Source organism: Dreissena polymorpha, chromosome 10, assembly GCF_020536995.1.
Source record: "Dreissena polymorpha isolate Duluth1 chromosome 10, UMN_Dpol_1.0, whole genome shotgun sequence".
NCBI classification, from domain to species: Eukaryota; Metazoa; Mollusca; class Bivalvia; order Myida; family Dreissenidae; genus Dreissena; species Dreissena polymorpha.
The window spans coordinates 55,827,507-55,845,461 of record NC_068364.1 but is presented as its reverse complement, the minus strand read 5'-3'; the positions used below and the strand labels follow the sequence as shown (position 1 = coordinate 55,845,461).

The 17,955-nt window shown below is 35.1% G+C and overlaps 1 protein-coding gene across 1 annotated transcript; it reads right to left on the bottom strand.

Annotated features, from left to right (window-relative positions):
• Positions 1-16,468: 16,468 nt before the first annotated feature.
• LOC127849139 (uncharacterized protein DDB_G0287625-like) lies at positions 16,469-17,882 on the bottom strand. Its single transcript, XM_052381859.1, has 3 exons — positions 17,819-17,882; positions 17,377-17,439; positions 16,469-17,127 (listed from the first exon to the last, which is right to left on the bottom strand). Exons 1-3 carry the CDS (start codon positions 17,880-17,882, stop codon positions 16,469-16,471), a joined length of 786 nt encoding a protein of 261 aa, XP_052237819.1.
• Positions 17,883-17,955: the final 73 nt, after the last annotated feature.

Here is a 17,955-nt window from a genome sequence, read left to right as displayed (position 1 = left end):
ATATACATTGAACATAATAAAAACAAAAGGGTTAAGTCAGAGTATACTCGGAGTTAACTCCACGTAAACCACGAATAAATTTATTGACATATAATGATGAATATTTTTTTAATAAAAAAGGGTAAATTCAGAGATAATTCAGAGTAAACTCCAGGCAAAAGATTAGGGTTAGGGTTAATGATAAAATTGAATATATTTATAAAATTGAATATATTTGAAAAAAAGAGAGTGTGAATTGGGATAGGGTTAGGGTTCGGGTTTACTCCGAGTAAACTCCAAGTAACCTTAATAATGTTTTTGACACACAATGATGACATTTATCATCTTTAAGTTCAAATAAAGACCGGAATAGCGAGGTATATTACAAAATAAATAACAAAAAATAAGTAATTAAGCCTGATCAAACAAATCTCACATACATTGATTTTATGTAGTGTGCTCGCATGTTAAAATTGTGTGTTCCCAGATAATAATAGATGAATGCATATTATACTTCAATGTTGCTTATACTATGACCACTGGTTCATACGATACCATTTTTATTATTGCATATGCCAAAATAAATTAAATAGACTTGTAAATGTGTGTCGGCTGGTACCAAATATTAAAAAATCAGCAATTTTATGTAGGGTACTCACACAGTAAAATTGTTTGTGCCCAAATTATAGATAAATGCATATTATGCTCTAATGTTGCTTGCATTATGACTACAGGTTCTTGTCATGCCTTTTTTATCAAAATATATGCATACCTTCTTGAAATACATTACACAATGCGTGTCGGTTTTTATTTAACATTAAACAAACACACTATTTTATTAGGGGGCTCACATAGGAAATGTATTTGTGTATATATTGTAATGGATAGATGCATTTAATGCATAAATGTTGCTTTCACTATGACACAATGGTTGTTTAAATGCAATATTTATTAATTAATATGTCTTTCTTTCTCAGATAGAAATGAAATTGTTGGGGTTTGGATTGGAGTCGTTACCCCATTTGAAGGTTAGGTAGGATAGGGTTTGCTCTTTCTTACGTTTACACTGCTTCTCAAGTTTTTATTTTATTTTAGGGGTACCTCAGCCTTTGTATAGGGTTTATAGGGCTTACTTTGTCTCTGGAGTGTACTCTATTTTAGAGGGTTTACTTCTTTGTGTACTTGCTCTCTTTCTGGTTTTCTTGTCTTCTTGGAGTCAACTCTGCGTTGTGGTACCCGTCCTTTTAAGGAGGGGTTTACTCTCTCTCCTACGTTTTTCTGGGGTTTAACACTGTATTTGGAATGAACTTTTTTGCTGGGTTACGCATCCTTTTTTGAGGTATACTCTGTGTCTTAAGCTTACTCCGCTCTTTCAACTGCAGGATACTATGTATTCGAGTGTAGAGGAATTCGTTAGCGATGAAGATGATGAGGATGAGAATCTGTTCTTGATCGATATTGCTCTTGAAAATTCGCGAAGCTTTGCTGAGTCCTGGAAGCGTAACATATGTGTCGAACGATTTTTGAAACGAGACGATCAATTATCTTAAAGAGCCACAGCCCTAAAAAAGGGCATTGACCAGGAGGAACTGCACCATAAATCAGATATAGATGGGGTGACGATTGAGTGGTTAAATATAGCATCAGGTCTAAGATCTGATTTTCGCCATTTTTAAATATTGCCACTGGGTGTTCGGAGTTTGCGTCGATTTTATCCCGTCATAAAGAAACATATGAATCTCTCCTGTTATAACCACAGCAGTTTTATGGTGCTTGACACTGTTGGAAGTCAGATAATGTATGATTGAGTTTATGAGACTTGCCTTGGATTTATTCCAGACCCTCGCGAATGGAGATCCATATATGACTTTACCACTCAAATCCGTTTAGCTCAAAGGTACTTTAAGAGACTTAGAACTCGCTTCCAGGAAGGGTTAAAGACATGTTCAAAAACGGAATTGCTCTTGAGACAATAGCAAAGAATAATATCAATGATGCTCGGATAATGATCGTATTGCCAGTCCACTAAAGTCATATCCTTAAAAATTTTGACATTGCTCTGGAGGAAACCGAGTTGATAGAGCTACCTGGTTTTAATACATTTTTGTTTACCTTATGATTTGGGGGAAAATGTGAGACACCGGTGGAATTGCCTGTTAGGAATAAACATGCAGTGAAAGACATATGTGTGCATGCAGGAAACAGGATATCGTCTGACTTCGTGGACTTGTTCTGGTCTCGAGAAGGCGTAAAAAAGGTGTCGGGTTGTGCAAACTGTACAATATCGACGGCGTACTCATTAATCGAATGTGCAAACCTGCAGTCAGCACTGACCACATCCCGGTTGCTTACAAGTGCTGAATTGAGGGCCGTATGTACTTTCCCATTGAGCATCCGGTTTGTTCAGTTGTACAGCGACTTGCAACACCGCTTTCCTAAGGCAAGAGTTCATCCGATTTCTGTATCCGTGATCATGCTCGAGGTTATTTGGACAGATGTAGCTCAAAGAAACCTGTATTCTGATGCGTCCGTATACCTGTCTGAAATACAAAATAACTTTTTTTCAAATTGATATAGGAGTATGCAGATTAGAGTTTGTAGTGAGTATTGGTAAGCGGGCGGGTGCAGTTATTTTAGCAGAATTAATACGCGTAGACCGTCTTGAAGAGCTGCTTGAGAAGCAGGCAATGATCGTGCCGTATTTAAGACAGGCTTTTACGTTGAAACAGATAAAGGGTCATAGGCCTGTGCCCTTGCAAGACATTGGACGGTGCGTTTCGTTGAGGCAGAGAAACTGGAAACACACGGTTGACATGGGACGTATACCAGACCGAACGGGCCGTTGAGAAGCTATTGTGAAGACGTCCGCTGAGTAGCCTTTCTAATCAATATTCAAAGAACCTCGGTCCAGATATTCAGTACTCAACACGCTGCCTGACGGATCAGAAAGGTTTCCTGTGTTTACAAGACAATGGCTCTTGTTGTTTGGACGATAGAACATTGACCCCTGTGAATATATTCCATAAGAACTAGAGTTTACAAAGGTTCTCGTTTGATAGAGATCCTGCTTAGAGACTGCCATGTCAAAGGCAAAGTGTATTTTTCATTTGAGCAATTTGTTCTTCGGCAATAAATATATAGTGGGCGGAATCAGTGTACCAGATGTTGTGAAAATGTTATCAACAGCCAACAAGTTTAAGTGGAATTTTGTATTCGTAGCAGTAAAACAGTAATGCGGAAAATGAATGTCAATGTAGACAAGGCAATTCAGAGCGGCATAACTGGTTTGACTTTAGGTTACTTCCCAACAATAAGGACTTACGATGCCAACCGTAATGTGGGATTGCATTGGGAGTACAATTACGGCTTTTGGGTTATGACAGCTATACTTGACATCGACAGAGAATTTGAACGCGAAGGTGCGGCAATGCAAAATTTAGTTCTAACAGAACTGGAGAAAACGAAGCTTTGTCATTCCTCCAAGTGCTCTGGTGTCTCATCATGGCTTAAGAGCGTACTAAAAAAAATCAGAGATAGAAAGCTGCCAGTTGAAAGTAACGTAGAGGAATTAACTTTCATATCTTGTGTGGCTTTCCTTCAAGACGGACGATATGTCAATTATAACCCCTTAAACAAACTGGAGCGCGATCTTCCGATTACGCAGTCCACGTTAAAAACGTTAGAAATTCAGCTATCGCTTATCTTCTAAAATGGCGGACGCGACAAGTGCTTGTAGAAGTGTGACGTCACAAAACATGGGAGATAAGCGAATCAACGGTTTGTAACACTAAAACATTATTACCCGATTTTGTAATCATGTTTCAATTTAAATAGCGCTAAATATATTGACTGTGGTTTTTCTTTGAAATTTACCTTTAAACAGAAGCAAATGCTAGGAGGCACAATAGCAACCCTTATTTCATATCATTCCTAACTTTGATAGGAGAACATTTTCAAAAATGTGAACATTAACACAGCAAGGTTATCAAAGTGTGATAATTTTGTTGCATTTTTTGTCCAAGCTAAAATAATATTATTTTGTAAAGATATAATGCACCGTAAACTGTCAAATGTTATCATATTTTATTGCAACGACATGTTGTCTTTGATTTTGAGCCAATGAAACTTGTTTATTTTTGCGACATGGGCAATTTAACACTTTTGACAAATACAACTTATGGATATCGGTATATATCAGATGTCAAAGTATGCAGTCAGTCGCACACATACGCGTTTTTTATTGATATACATTTATATACATTTATGGAGCTTTATTAATATAAGAGTGTATGCACAACATTTAAGAACTCTTTATATTTTGATTATTATGAAGAGAAAAGACTGAAGACTGTAGTGCCAAAAAGTCTAATTTGATAGGCCTTTATTAAGTGCTTCTTATTGGTAATATTAACTAAGTATTACTTGTTGGTAATCAAGGGGCATTTGTATGGGTCAGTAACATCGGACACCAAGGTCACGTCGTTGTTGGGCGTTTTAATATTCTGTCAGAGCAACGTGTGGTGACCGCGAAATATGAAAAGAAGAGTAAATGTGTATAATTCGACAAAATCCTAATAACGTCCTTATCATGTTCTAACAAAAATCATCACAGCATTCAATGTGTTTTAAACGTTGCCTTTGGGTACACACGGCGTGGTCATGGTGCATATACCTACGACGCATATCATAATCTGATTATTAAAAATTTAATATATGCCAACAGACGATAGTTTCATTTTTCGCTTAAACATCACGACTAAAACAAGCAATGTATACATGGTCGCCTTGTTTCCACCCTTGGATATCAATGTACAAACATAATACCACTGGACACAGGCCTATAACAATCAAACTACGCAACAGCGTCTGCACTGCGCCCAATGCACCCCACGAACACGCTAAACAAATATAAATAAAACAAGCAGATTCGTTGAATTCATATCCCTAGCCAAATAAATTTTGTTTATGGATCGGTTTAGAATTAAAGAAACGGTATAAGTGAAGGGTTTTGCCTGATTATTGAGAACAATTACATCAGGACATTTTGATAATCCGTTTTAGTATTGTAGAATTCTTACCAAATAAGGCATATTTAATCAAAATGTGTGATTTTGACCGTTGTGTGTGACTTTGACTATGACCCTAGCAACCTGAATCTTGTATTTGACACACGGCTAGATGATGGAGAACAATTGTGGACAGTTATTACAGAATCCATTGATGCATAGTAAAGGAATGACTAAATAATGAATAATTCATCAAATTTTGACCTTTGACCTCAATGTGTAACTTTGACTTTAGCCCCTAAGATTATGGGTGTTGAATGTGAAGCACCCCCAGATGATTGAGAACAGCTATGGCAAGTTTCATGGCTCTGGCTCATGTGTACATGGAGATATAGAGAATACTAGGTCGGTGCCGAATAAAGCAAAGTTTATTTTGCGAGGCTCAGAAAATCTGAACCACGAGCCTTGGCGAGTGGTTCAGATTTTCGTGCCGAGCAAGATAAACTTTGCTTTATTCGGCACCGACCTAGTATTCGATTTATCCCATCAATTTTCTTAGTCGTAAATTATTTCTTTAAAAATAGAATAGGATAATCGAACTAGACGGAAAATCTCAAAGATATTTTAAGCAAACATTGTTTCATTATTTAATCGTGTCGAGCCTAATACATTATAAAAAGATCAGTAACTAACATGTTTTTCTGTTTATCATACCTCTACGTCCCCGATTTTTAAGAAATAATGAAAAAAAGACACTATACAACTGCATCTTTAGCGTGAAACAACATGCATTGTGTCGTATGACGTGTTTATAATGACGTCACGAGTACGCGCACTTAATATTTGTAAATAATGTTTATTTGCTTTTTGAGTTGCATAATGTGTTAAAATATATTACATCTTGGTATCAAATTGTTTGTTTTGTTGAATCTGATTCGATTTTACTAAAAATGATAACTTTATAGTTGATTCCGAGTAATATGAACATTCTTCGCCGCGCGTGACAGCTATATTTCAGCACTGCTGAAATAGAGGAAACTTTATTCCACAGTGGTTTATTTCGACAATGCACGTCTGATGATGGGATAAAAAAACTCTAAGCTTATATTAAAAAGCATTTTTGCAAGATACAAAGGGCCTTAACTCCGTTATTAACAGATGGTGTACAAGGCCATTTGGTATGCAACATCCTCTTATCCATTTATATACTCATACCAAGTTTCAATGAAATCCGCCAAAGCACTTTTAAGATATGGCTCCGGACGGACGGACGGACGGAAAGACGAACGGACGGACGGCCAACGCCCAAAACAATGTCCCTCCGCCTATGGCGGGGGATAATTATTTCCACGATATGACGTTTCATTTGATTTTGAAGGCGCCGTCTAGTTTGCAAAGCGTTGCTAGTGTATTCGAATCGCACACGTCGATGTGATGCACGATTTTCTGACAACCAGGGAGCACCACTTAAGCCAGATGCAACCGTGTTTTAACTTGCGTTTCACTTTATCGAAAATTGAAACAGCTAGCGTCTAACGTCGTTGAACACGTGTAATAGTATTGTCAGTTTTAACCTACGCAACCGTTTTAAACAAAATCAATAATTTCACCAACATACGTTCGTCCGTTCCAAATGATGAACAGTTTTTACTAAGTTGTATAACGTATTTTTTATATCTTATTTACAGCTCTGAAATCGTTAAATTCTGACGGACAAAATAACATTTGGCCTCTGCTACCTGAGTTAAGGCTTCTAAACCACAATTGTAACTTGCGATTTCAAAAGACGAACAAGAATATGCGAATTTTGCGGTGCCAATTTTTCCACGCTAAGGGTAAGAATGAACATTATACGTGGTGCATTTTCAATATCGGTTTATTGGTTTATTCAATATATACAATAGACATACAGTCCATGAGTATACATGATCAAAACATAGTAGCATATATAAAGTCATTGTGTGTTATCAGTATTGAATTTCATAAGTTGTTGAATAAAGAATCAATTTATGAAAAGGTCTAGGGCAATTGGATTACAGCAGAATCTATTTAACAATGCTATAACGATAACATCAAAAACAACAAATACGAATCAACAATAGAGCGAGAAGTCAAGTTTGAGTAAAGAATTATATACAATTAAGCATAATAATATTTATACAAATTTCTTTGACAAAAAACTTATGTACATACATAGCTAAGTTTATGTTGGTACTTTGTAGTATCTGAATGCATTAATTCAATAACTTTTATCATGTTTGGTCTTTTCTAGTTATATTTATTTTTATACTTATTCCTTATGTCATCATTTACGGAACATTCTAATAAAAAAAAAATCGTCCACAAGAGCATTGCAATGTTGCATTTTCTATCTTGAATATGTATCGTTTCAGGTTTATGCCATCTTGCTGATTTGATATCTTATCAATGAGATGAAACCCATAAGCTACAAAAATCCGATATAAACCTATTCATTCTAACAGTTTTAAGTAAGGGTGCAATTCAAATTTACAAAACTGCCTGTAACTTATTGCTCTTGAAAAATCATTAAGTTCTATCATCTAATTAATCTAGACTATACCATGGATAAAATCACTTTTCATCACCTACACATTGGTTCAGCCATGCATATTGAAAGCCTAAGGTCTGCAACATATTACAAACATATTTCGCACAAGAATTTGTATTTGGTTTATTGATTACATTCTCACTAATAAGGCTATAGATACATGCTATAGATAATATATTAATGCAGTATACGATGCCATGAACTTAATCAAGTTGATAATAAAATCATATAAAACACATGCCGGTACATTGTTTTTTTCAATATTATACAACATTTCATATGAATAACGTCGAATGTATGGAAAATACTTAATAGTTTTCATCTTCATTCATATGTCTGTAATTAAGTAGGAAATCTCAATGTTGTCCATAGTCACTAAATGAACAATATGGTCAAAAACCGTTAAATTGATGTATGAAAAAACGAGTACAATACACCAAATTATGCAGTTTGTTGTTCAAAATAATATCTAAAAAGTACCTTAATTATCTATTGAAAAAAAATCATGATGGTTTTGTACCAGTGTATAAAATAGTTATCAAGGAACAACAATTTATTTATTACACAATAAACGATACTTTCATTAATTATAATGTCTTTTAAACCTCAGTGTTTTAAAAAAAATATTGAAAATATAACATTCAATATGAACAAAATTAAATTAAATTAATATAAAACTTCTTTTAAATTAAATAGGGAATTGAAGTTCATTACATCAAGTTAACAATTGTACAATATGTGCGACAAAACTATTCACTAAAGTAAATGTTCCTTAAGTTTCCACAAATTGTCGCTGTTATCTCAGATTCAAGCTGTGTTCAGGATAAAATGTTTTTCTAACAAATGCCAGATACACTTAATCTCGGGTTTCAGCTAGGAAATGATAACACACTGCGATCACAACAAAAACAACCTAGAAAGTAGATACACCTAAAAACAATGAAGTATTAGATTTCTGATGCAGTGGTTATCGTTCTAAGAGTAGTTATCAGCAGACTGACTTGCAAAACTCCCTCTTAAAATTAGTTGTCCGCTAACGCGAACAACTAAAAACACTACGTTAAGTAAGCGATCTCTTCTTGGTGAGTGGTCAATTGTTGACGTTTTAGATCTTCAGTGTGTGACCATAGCACGCGGTTTATTTACTTCAATTTTGGTGAGAACGTGATACCATATTTGCTCCGCTTTTAACTGTTTAGAAAACTGTGTAGGTATCTTATTTTTCTACTGATTTTGACCACAAAATATACGTTGGAAAGGGAGCGCTATGCTCGGTTATAGATGCATGTATAACCTAATTTATAGCCATGGCTTTCATTCGAGGCATATTATTTGGCTAAAGTAAATCCATAACTGCCGTCCTAGCGTTTCATGCGCCTCGAAAGACAGACACATATAGATCTGAAACAAAACATGTAAAGCCGGATGTAGTGCGCTCCTTTTCCGTGTTTAGCCCAATTCTGTCGATATCTTGTCCAAAATAAAATACTAGTTCTTTCGTGGACAGCTAACAACTCAGTATAACGATTAATTCGTAATAATAACATCTCAACAATTATCGGAGATTATTAAAGTAGATCGTATCCTAGTTCAAATGTTTAAATCCGGATCTACACTATTTTGGGAAAGCCTTCCATAATCTTCTGGTATAAGCAACGCATACACATTTTTTCACAATTTGCAGTTTCGATCTGATACAAATATTTAACGCGGTATGAGCTTTTAAATTCATGTTTTTATTCCGGATTGGTGTTTGTAGTTAAAAACTTAGCTCATTTCATTCCGAAGAAAGATTTTTGTGAACTAGATCTGGTGTCTCACATTTAAACCTACCAGGTCCAATGGTAAACGGGTTGCATATATGAAATTCGGGCTCTCTCGTAACTCCGTTTTAAAGCATGAAATCATGAAGGATTTCGCAACCATAATTGTATGGACACGCATTTTATATTTTTCCCAATTATGTTATTTCATTTTGCACAACGGTGTAATCTTAATGCATGCAAGTTATGATCTTGCATGTACATAAATAATTTAAATTATAGGTTACCTGATGACCGATTGTCAAATTGTAAGAGCGGACTTTCTGTTCCATACATTTCTGAAACTTACATGACAAAGTAATTTAACAGCGAACCTTTAAACATTCGCAAAATTATATTATATTGGTGTATTCTTTTACAATTATAGTATTGCCAAGCGTGTTTAATGTTATTATAACAAGAGGAAACGTGGTGTCTCGGTTTTTGAACAATATTGAAGCAAAGCGCTGAATGCAGTGAAGTTGTTCGCTATTGCATTATTTAAGACGCAACTGATTTTTCAAAATTAATCGCAAGTTCGAAATGAACACAAGCCATTCAAATTTATAAAGAGTGTGTCTTAACGCACGGGTCGAGATGTGTGTGCACTTCTTATCATCGCATTTTTTATTTTTTAGAGATTACTTAGACAAAACAACAGCAACATGGCCTTTTTTGACGTTCTGAAAAGCATAGAAACTATGATTACAATGGTAAATAGGACTGAATATTACGACAAGTTTACAATCCCCATCATGTTAAATGAATAATGTTGGAATATCGATAACCTCTCTGACTAAGAATTTAATGTCATGATGGAAATTCCCTGTACAAAACTTTTGATTTTTGACACCATATAAAAATTCTAAATATACAATAAGATAATTGATGAAAATAAATTAAAAATACATCTGAGAGCAATACTTTTTACGCACGAATTAGGTAGTCATCAAGACAGCCATGTTGACCCGCACTTTGATTTTGTATGCGTTACTTGTTACCCTAGCAGTTCACATGGTTTTCGGCGTAGCTGTTTTACCCAGCTTTTCACCTTAAATGACTTTTACACGATGCATAGCGCCAGCACACGCGCATGAATATATTCAAATATTTCATAGGCTGATTCGAAATAAAACCTTTTAACTTTGGCTTCATCACTGTATCTGTGCTCAGCGCAAAGGATGTAGCACTGTTCAGTGTAAGTAATTCCGGACTGCTCTCTGTATGTTCAAACGACACAAAGTGTGGCCCAGTTACGATTACTTAACAAAATCTATCTCGCAGAACTTCATTGTCAGTACTCGTTCACTAAAACGTCCAGTGGATATATAATTGACTATCAATAAACACAGTTATGTGTTCATGATGAGAAAACAAACATTAACGAAATAGTATAGTGGCACGATAAGAGGAAAATCGTTAAATTATCCTACCCCAAATGTTTGCCGTACTCGGTCAGCACGTTTGGAAATCGTTCCTGATCGCCTGGATAGGCTACCCTTATTTACATGTTTGCTATTTTGAAATCAATTTTGTATCGAAAAGCATTGTGCTAAAATGTGCCATTTACAATTCGCATTTTCTTTTCAAAGACCCTCGTCATGCGAAAATGGGTCTTATTCAATATGAGCCCATCAAATATATAGCCCACTCAGCATCCACATCTCTCAGTCAGGTCAGAAAATACATAATGAGACCATAACACATTGAGTGATTTTATAGCGAACATCATCTCCTCTGATCAGACTACGCAAATGCACCGGTTGGGCGCAAAATGGCCAAAACGCATAAGATCCATTTTCGTATGACGCGGCTATGAAAAGGTGATTTCAATGTGTCGAAACGAAACTGCGTGGACATAAAATATTAACATACACTATTTCGATGGTGAAGAACTACACTCATGATAAGGCATGTGAGGACATGTCATGTAACAGCTTATAACATATCGTTTATTCTTATGAGTTTATTCTTATGATGGAAATTAATAATTGTATTTCGTATACATTAGCAAGCGTTGTGTTAAAAGAAATATTCGACATAAATAAATCGCGATGAAATCAGAAATGAACTTTGGTTGTTACTGTGTGTTTTCAACGAACAACGTGTAATTACGTGACACAGAACATTTTATGGTGCGCAGTGCCAGGATCAACCTGAAGTGCCACTTCTTTCACGGGCCAATGGAGAAAAAAAAACGCAGATGGAAAAACGGTCAGTGTTTTCATAAATTATGGCAAACAGGAGTTTATTTCAAATTTTATCAAGTAAGAAATAAAAAGTAAAAGGCGTCATGACAACGAAATTTTTAAGAATTGATTTAAAGTATTTTACGTAGTTAGGTGTTAAAGAAATAATTAATCATGTACGGAGAAATTATGCAAGTATCAAAATCAATACTGTTTTTCATTGATCAGTATTTTTTCTAAAATATCGGTAAATTGAGAATAAAATAAATGAATAAGAAAGTATTTGGAATTAACATAATTATATGAGTTATAGAAATACTGAAATTAGATGCGCACAAATAATTGAGGGTATTTAAAGATTTTTCTATATTTTTGTATTATTAGAATATATAGTTATGTACGGACAATTTTTCTGTCAATACTCTACAAAGTGAAGCACTGTACCTTGTATTAGCATTATGTAAAAGATACAACTTTATTGGTATGAATCATTAAATTTTGATACCAATCTTATAGTAGTTTGTTCTTGTTCGTTTCTTTATAAGAAAGACTACATTAGGACATGCATAAAAATAAATACATTTTAATTGATAGTATTTTTGTAAATTGGCGTTAAAATAGACCATGCGATGAAATGAGAAAATTAGAAGAATGTAACATATATTTAAAATATTTTAAGAAGACGGATATTAGAGGCGTATACATACTTAAGGATTTTGAAGGCATTTCTATATTTTGTTATTATATTAAAGGAACTTCGAAGGTAGGAATAAACATTAGAGAGTATCCGATTTTGACGTCATTTTATATAAGATATGAAAAAGAAACCTGCACATAAATGGGAATTTAGAGACGTACACAAAAAGTCAGTATACTTGACTAATTGTATATGGTTTTATGCATTAATAGAATAAAGAAATAAAGAGGGTAAGCACAGTAAAAAGAATCATAATGTTGATTGCGAACATGAATAGGGCAGACACACAAAAAAATATTATGTAATTATGTATATACGTAATTGTTTTTTTTTGGCAAATGTATGTAGGGTATCGGTAATATTGAAGGTCTTGAGTAATTTTAAGTGAGAATTTAATGTGTTCTGTCACGAATATTGTGCAGTTAAAATATACTGATATATGCGCATTAAATTTCTGTTATAGAATAAACTCTATAAGGTGCATAGAGGTTTGTGAGAGCCTATCATTTGCGAAATGATGGAAGCCTACCATTTACTCATGGTGGAGGAATATTAATTGTATTAGATTTATGGGATTTGTTCATTAGGGGAACAAGACCTGAAATTTGAAGTATATCGATAAATGTTCTGGTATTATGAATGCATATATAAAAAAGTCTGCCCTGTTTCATCAAAATTTTCACAATTGTTTAGAGCGACGCGCGTATTTAAGAGCGCCCAGGTACATTATGTCAATAGAAAAGGGCATTAAGTACATAATGATACACAGGAGATTTGTGATTTTTAAGATACGACCGCGATACGTCTGTTTAAAGTGCAATACCCTAGGTAAATAATGTAGCGCATACATGTCACTAATTTACTGATAGCACGTAAAAACTCGAGCTGTTATGTTAGGTTTAAGGGAGTGTTTCGATAGTAATTGGTGTAATAAAGGTTGTATTTACTAAGGCGTTCTATTAAGTTATCATGACGGTATTTAAGACAAACTTAAGCGGATATTTATAAATGTTTGCCATGATTTTGAACAACTGATACTTATATCACCACAACGCAGATGGAACATTGAGATTTGAAGACCACACCAAAGAAGAATGACATCGCGAAACAACGTCTTTCACAACGAATTAAATAACAAACAGCGTAAAACGCATGGGACATCACGATGTTAACTCTCAAAATGAATACCTGGTTCTTTTGCTAAAAGAAGACACAACGCCAGAAGTTTTCGAAGGACAACAAGTGACGCAACACTGGACACAATACTTGTGACGTTAAACACTATAGAGTAGATGCAGCCGTTCAACTGTTTGACGTGCTTAGATAACGCATTTGGAATGATACTTCCGAGGCCTAAGACATCAAGGAAAACACTGCTATAGTTAATACCTCGTGAGCATTATGGCCAATAGAAGATCTTAATGTCCCGACAGAAATGAAGACGCTGGGACCATCAACAAACGTACAAACGACAACGAAAACAACAACAACGATGAATACAACGGAAACGACAATCGACGACGAAAGTTAAACGTCGGAAAGCAGAGCTGAATCAACAAACGCATTCCAATCGCCACGGACGAAACTACAATCGGCTTATCTTCAGGACGGCGACAATGACATTAAATAAACATCGTATTCGCCACGCGACGACTTCAATACTACATGGACGACACCAGACGTATTGAAGGCCAACAACCAACAGATGATGTGCTCCGCTACATACCGATTGACATTTATATTGTATAACAATAACTAATGTTATCTATTTCAGCAGAGACGCTTGTAAAATAATAATAATAATATTAATTTTTTTAATATTGTAAAATATTTAAAAAAATAAAATAAGGGGAAAGTTGTGTCATGTAACAGCTTATAACATATCGTTTATTCTTATGACTTTATTCTTATGATGGAAATTAATAAGGAGATATTTCAATATTATGTATATACAATGTTAGGATGAAGTTTAAAATTTAATAATACATTTATGTGAGATATTGGTCATTTACAAATAATCTAAGAGTACATTAAACTAGGACCTGATTTAAGATTTATTACATTAGTAAGAACACAAATACGTTTACACCCAGGGTGGGGTATAATTGGAATCAATAAAATGATAAGTCATTTAGATAAAAGAATCGAAGGACCATATACTTAACAATAAGTTCAGGGTCAGCATATAGACACGAGATTAATAGTATCCACACATGGTCATCGAAACAGCACAGATGAAAGGGTCACCGGAAAGCTTTATTTGCATATGATACACACGTTATGGCACTGACAAATATAACGGGATTACTCTATACAATATAAATTGATTAGATTTTAGTGTATTTGGCAAGCAAGTAAATACATGAATAGATTGTCCCTTCTAGTACATTCTAATAAGTCAACCAATCCGTAATAAGCCCGGACCTTGGTGACCAATGGAAATTACAATTAGATTTTATGTAAATTAACCTGGGGATAAAATGCTGTGTTTTAGTTAGTAGTAAAAAAAGAGAAAAGAATCTGCGGTTAGATTTGAAAAGAACTTGGAGAGTTGTCACGTCTTCTTTACGTGGCGGCCATGTTGACTGCCGCGCTGTAAAATTGTATTTCGTATACATTAGCAATCGTTGTGTTAAAAGAAATATTCGACATAAATAAATTGCGATGAAAACAGAAATGAACTTTGGTTGTTACTGTGTGTTTTCAACGAACAACGTGTAATTACGTGACAGACACATATGATGTGAACTCCCGTAGTATAATTTTATCTACTTACACTAACAAGTAAAAAAAACAATAATTTAACTTTTGTTTTCAATTAAATCATTTAGAAACAAAAATTCCAAACTTTTTTTCAAAGTCAGCATTTACGCCGACTACCTCTTTAAAAGATATTTCTTGTTATATTTAGTTGTTTTTTATATTCGGTTTTAGCGATTATGTTGTTGTCTATAGTATACCTGTAGTAATTGGTGAACTCATGTTCAACGGTTTATAAATTGAGAACTGTGAATATAAACAAACTTAACCTTCTACTTTTGCGTTGTTCGCACCAGTGAGTATAAAAGATCGCCTCTGTTGAGAACAAAAGAACCCAGACATATCAAATTTAACCCCGCTGTAGTAGCATGCAGTATAAACGAGGTTAAAGCGGGTATATACGATCTTGTCAAATATTTATTTATTAATATAAAATGTGTAAAAACTTATTATACATATATTTCAATATAAACTAAAATAAAAGTTAAGAAGAACATGTGTCGAAAAATGCTAAATAAGCCAGATATTTAATTCTGAAATCGAAAAAGGCTGTACAGCCGAATTCGCCAGCATGTATATCATGCATGTACGATGTGAATCTAAATTTAGTTTAACGGTTCATTTGAAATTCCTGCAGCGATATCGATTCATACGACACACGAACACTTACTAAAAAGACGAATGCATCGGTTATTGTAGGAAAATAATTACGAATTATCTTCGTCACAATCGGCTCGGGACGCTAATTTGTATTTGCTGTATTTTATGAAATTCGTCTTAAATGTATCATTTTTCTTGCATATTGTGTGTTATTATAACATATTTGTATCAATATTTTACAATTCAGCACACATAAAAATCGTATATACCCGCTTTAAGAAACATCCCATTACACTTGTTTATCAGCAGAAGTTTTATTTTCCCACATCTATTAATAACCTCAGATTATGAATGACATGTGCTGAGCAAAAATACTACGTCATTGAGACGCAGCAGATAGTAGGCTATTTTAATCATTCATATATTTTTTTTTGTATAATTGACGTTTTTGTTGTATATACGCTCCGTTTAAAAAAATCCATTTAACACGATATTCTCATTATGTTCCATTTGTGAATGAATATAGTTGAAGAACTCAAACCTCTTGCATAAATTATACAACTCTTTCTCGCGCGGATGCGGCATATGCGGCAGATGCGGCATTTATGATGTTTATCGTAGACAAAGACAAAGAGGTTTTTCAGTTGCGATACTTATTTGGTTAAAGCGAAGCCTTAACATCACTATGTTTTATACATGTATTGAAGAGTTTTTTATGCAAATTATTTGCTGCTTCTTGAGCTCTTTAATACCGATGCTTAAGTATCTCTACGTACATACTTCAAACAATTCATACAACTGTAAATGAGACTCATTGAATATACTATTTCTTTTTAAATTATAATGAAACAGGGAAGAACTTACCTTCATTTGATAGGCGACTGCCTTGCCTCGCCTGGGTTGTGGTGGGTGCCTGGGTTGTTGTGGGTGCCTAGGTTGTTGTGGGTGCATGGATTGTTGTGGGTGCCTGGGTTGTTGTGGGTGCCTGGGTTGTTGTTGGTGCCTGGGTTGTTGTGGGTGCCTGGGTTGTTGTGGTTGCTTGGGTTGTTGTTGGTGCCTGGGTTGTTTTGGGTGCCTGGGTTGTTGTGGGTGCCTGGGTTGTTGTGGATGTCTGGGTTGTTGTTGTCGTCTTGGTTGTTGTGGGCGCCTGAGTTGTTGCGGGTGCTTGGGTTGTTGTGGGCGCCTGTGTTGTTGTGGGTGCCTGGGTTGTTGTGGTTGCATGGGTTGTGGTAGATGCCTGGGTTGTTGTTTGTGCCTGGGTTGTTGTTGGTGCCTGGGTTGTTTTGGGCGCCTGGGTTGTAGTGGGGGCTTGGGTTGCTGTATGTGCCTGGGTTGTTGTTGGTGTCTGGGTTTTGGTGGGTGCCGGGGTTGTTGAGGGCGCCTGTGTTATTGTGGGTACCTTGGTTGTTGTGGGCGCCTGGGTTGTTGTGGATACCAGGGGTTTTGCGGACGAATGGGTTGTTGCAGGGGTCTGGGTTGTTGTGGGCGTCTGGGGTGTTGTTGTCGCTTGGGTTGTTGTTGTCGTCTGCAGTTTGTAAAAGAGGCAATTAGTTACTTTATTTATTTATATATTTGTGCATTTATTTATTAATTTGTATTTTTAAAATATTTTTTAAGTTTATTTGTTCATTTATATTTTAAATATTTAATTTGTCGATGTAATACCTTATTTTATTCATTTATTTATGTTAAAATCATATTTTACACAAAAACGAGTGTCTGGAAACAAATAACTGATTCGTGAGTATGCAAGCACCGTGGCAGTACCAAGTACAAAGTTTTGGATCAGGACAACAGTTGAACGAGCATCCTACTGCCTCATCGCCATACTCGCAACCTAAGCAGGAATAAATATAATGGCATAATAATTCATGCATTAAGATAAATTTTCAGCACACACAAATGGTCAGCAATTCATGCATTTTCGTCATAGCCGCTAATGTCATGCTTGTTTAGCAGACCTTAATTGGGTGAAATTTTCATGAAAAATGCTGACACGGTTTTATCATAGAGTTCTTGAAGTGAGGCAATGACGTATGTGTACTTCAAACGGTATTCACAGGCCCATTGAAACACAATAATGTACATCGATCTTTGAAAAAGATATAGTTTCATGGTCAATTTTGCAGGTTGAACAAGATTTTCTTGAAACATTTTCTGCATTTAATACACTACAAGATAGTTGCAATTAATATTGGCAACATCAATCTTTGTACACATAAAGTATCGCGGCAACATAACTTGTTTAGGTATTGATCTTGAAATCCTTTCTACGTCCATTCCCTTACCTCTGATTCAAGTAGGGCAGATGCCAGTCACTGGAATAAGAATGTGCGCTTAACACTGTTAAACC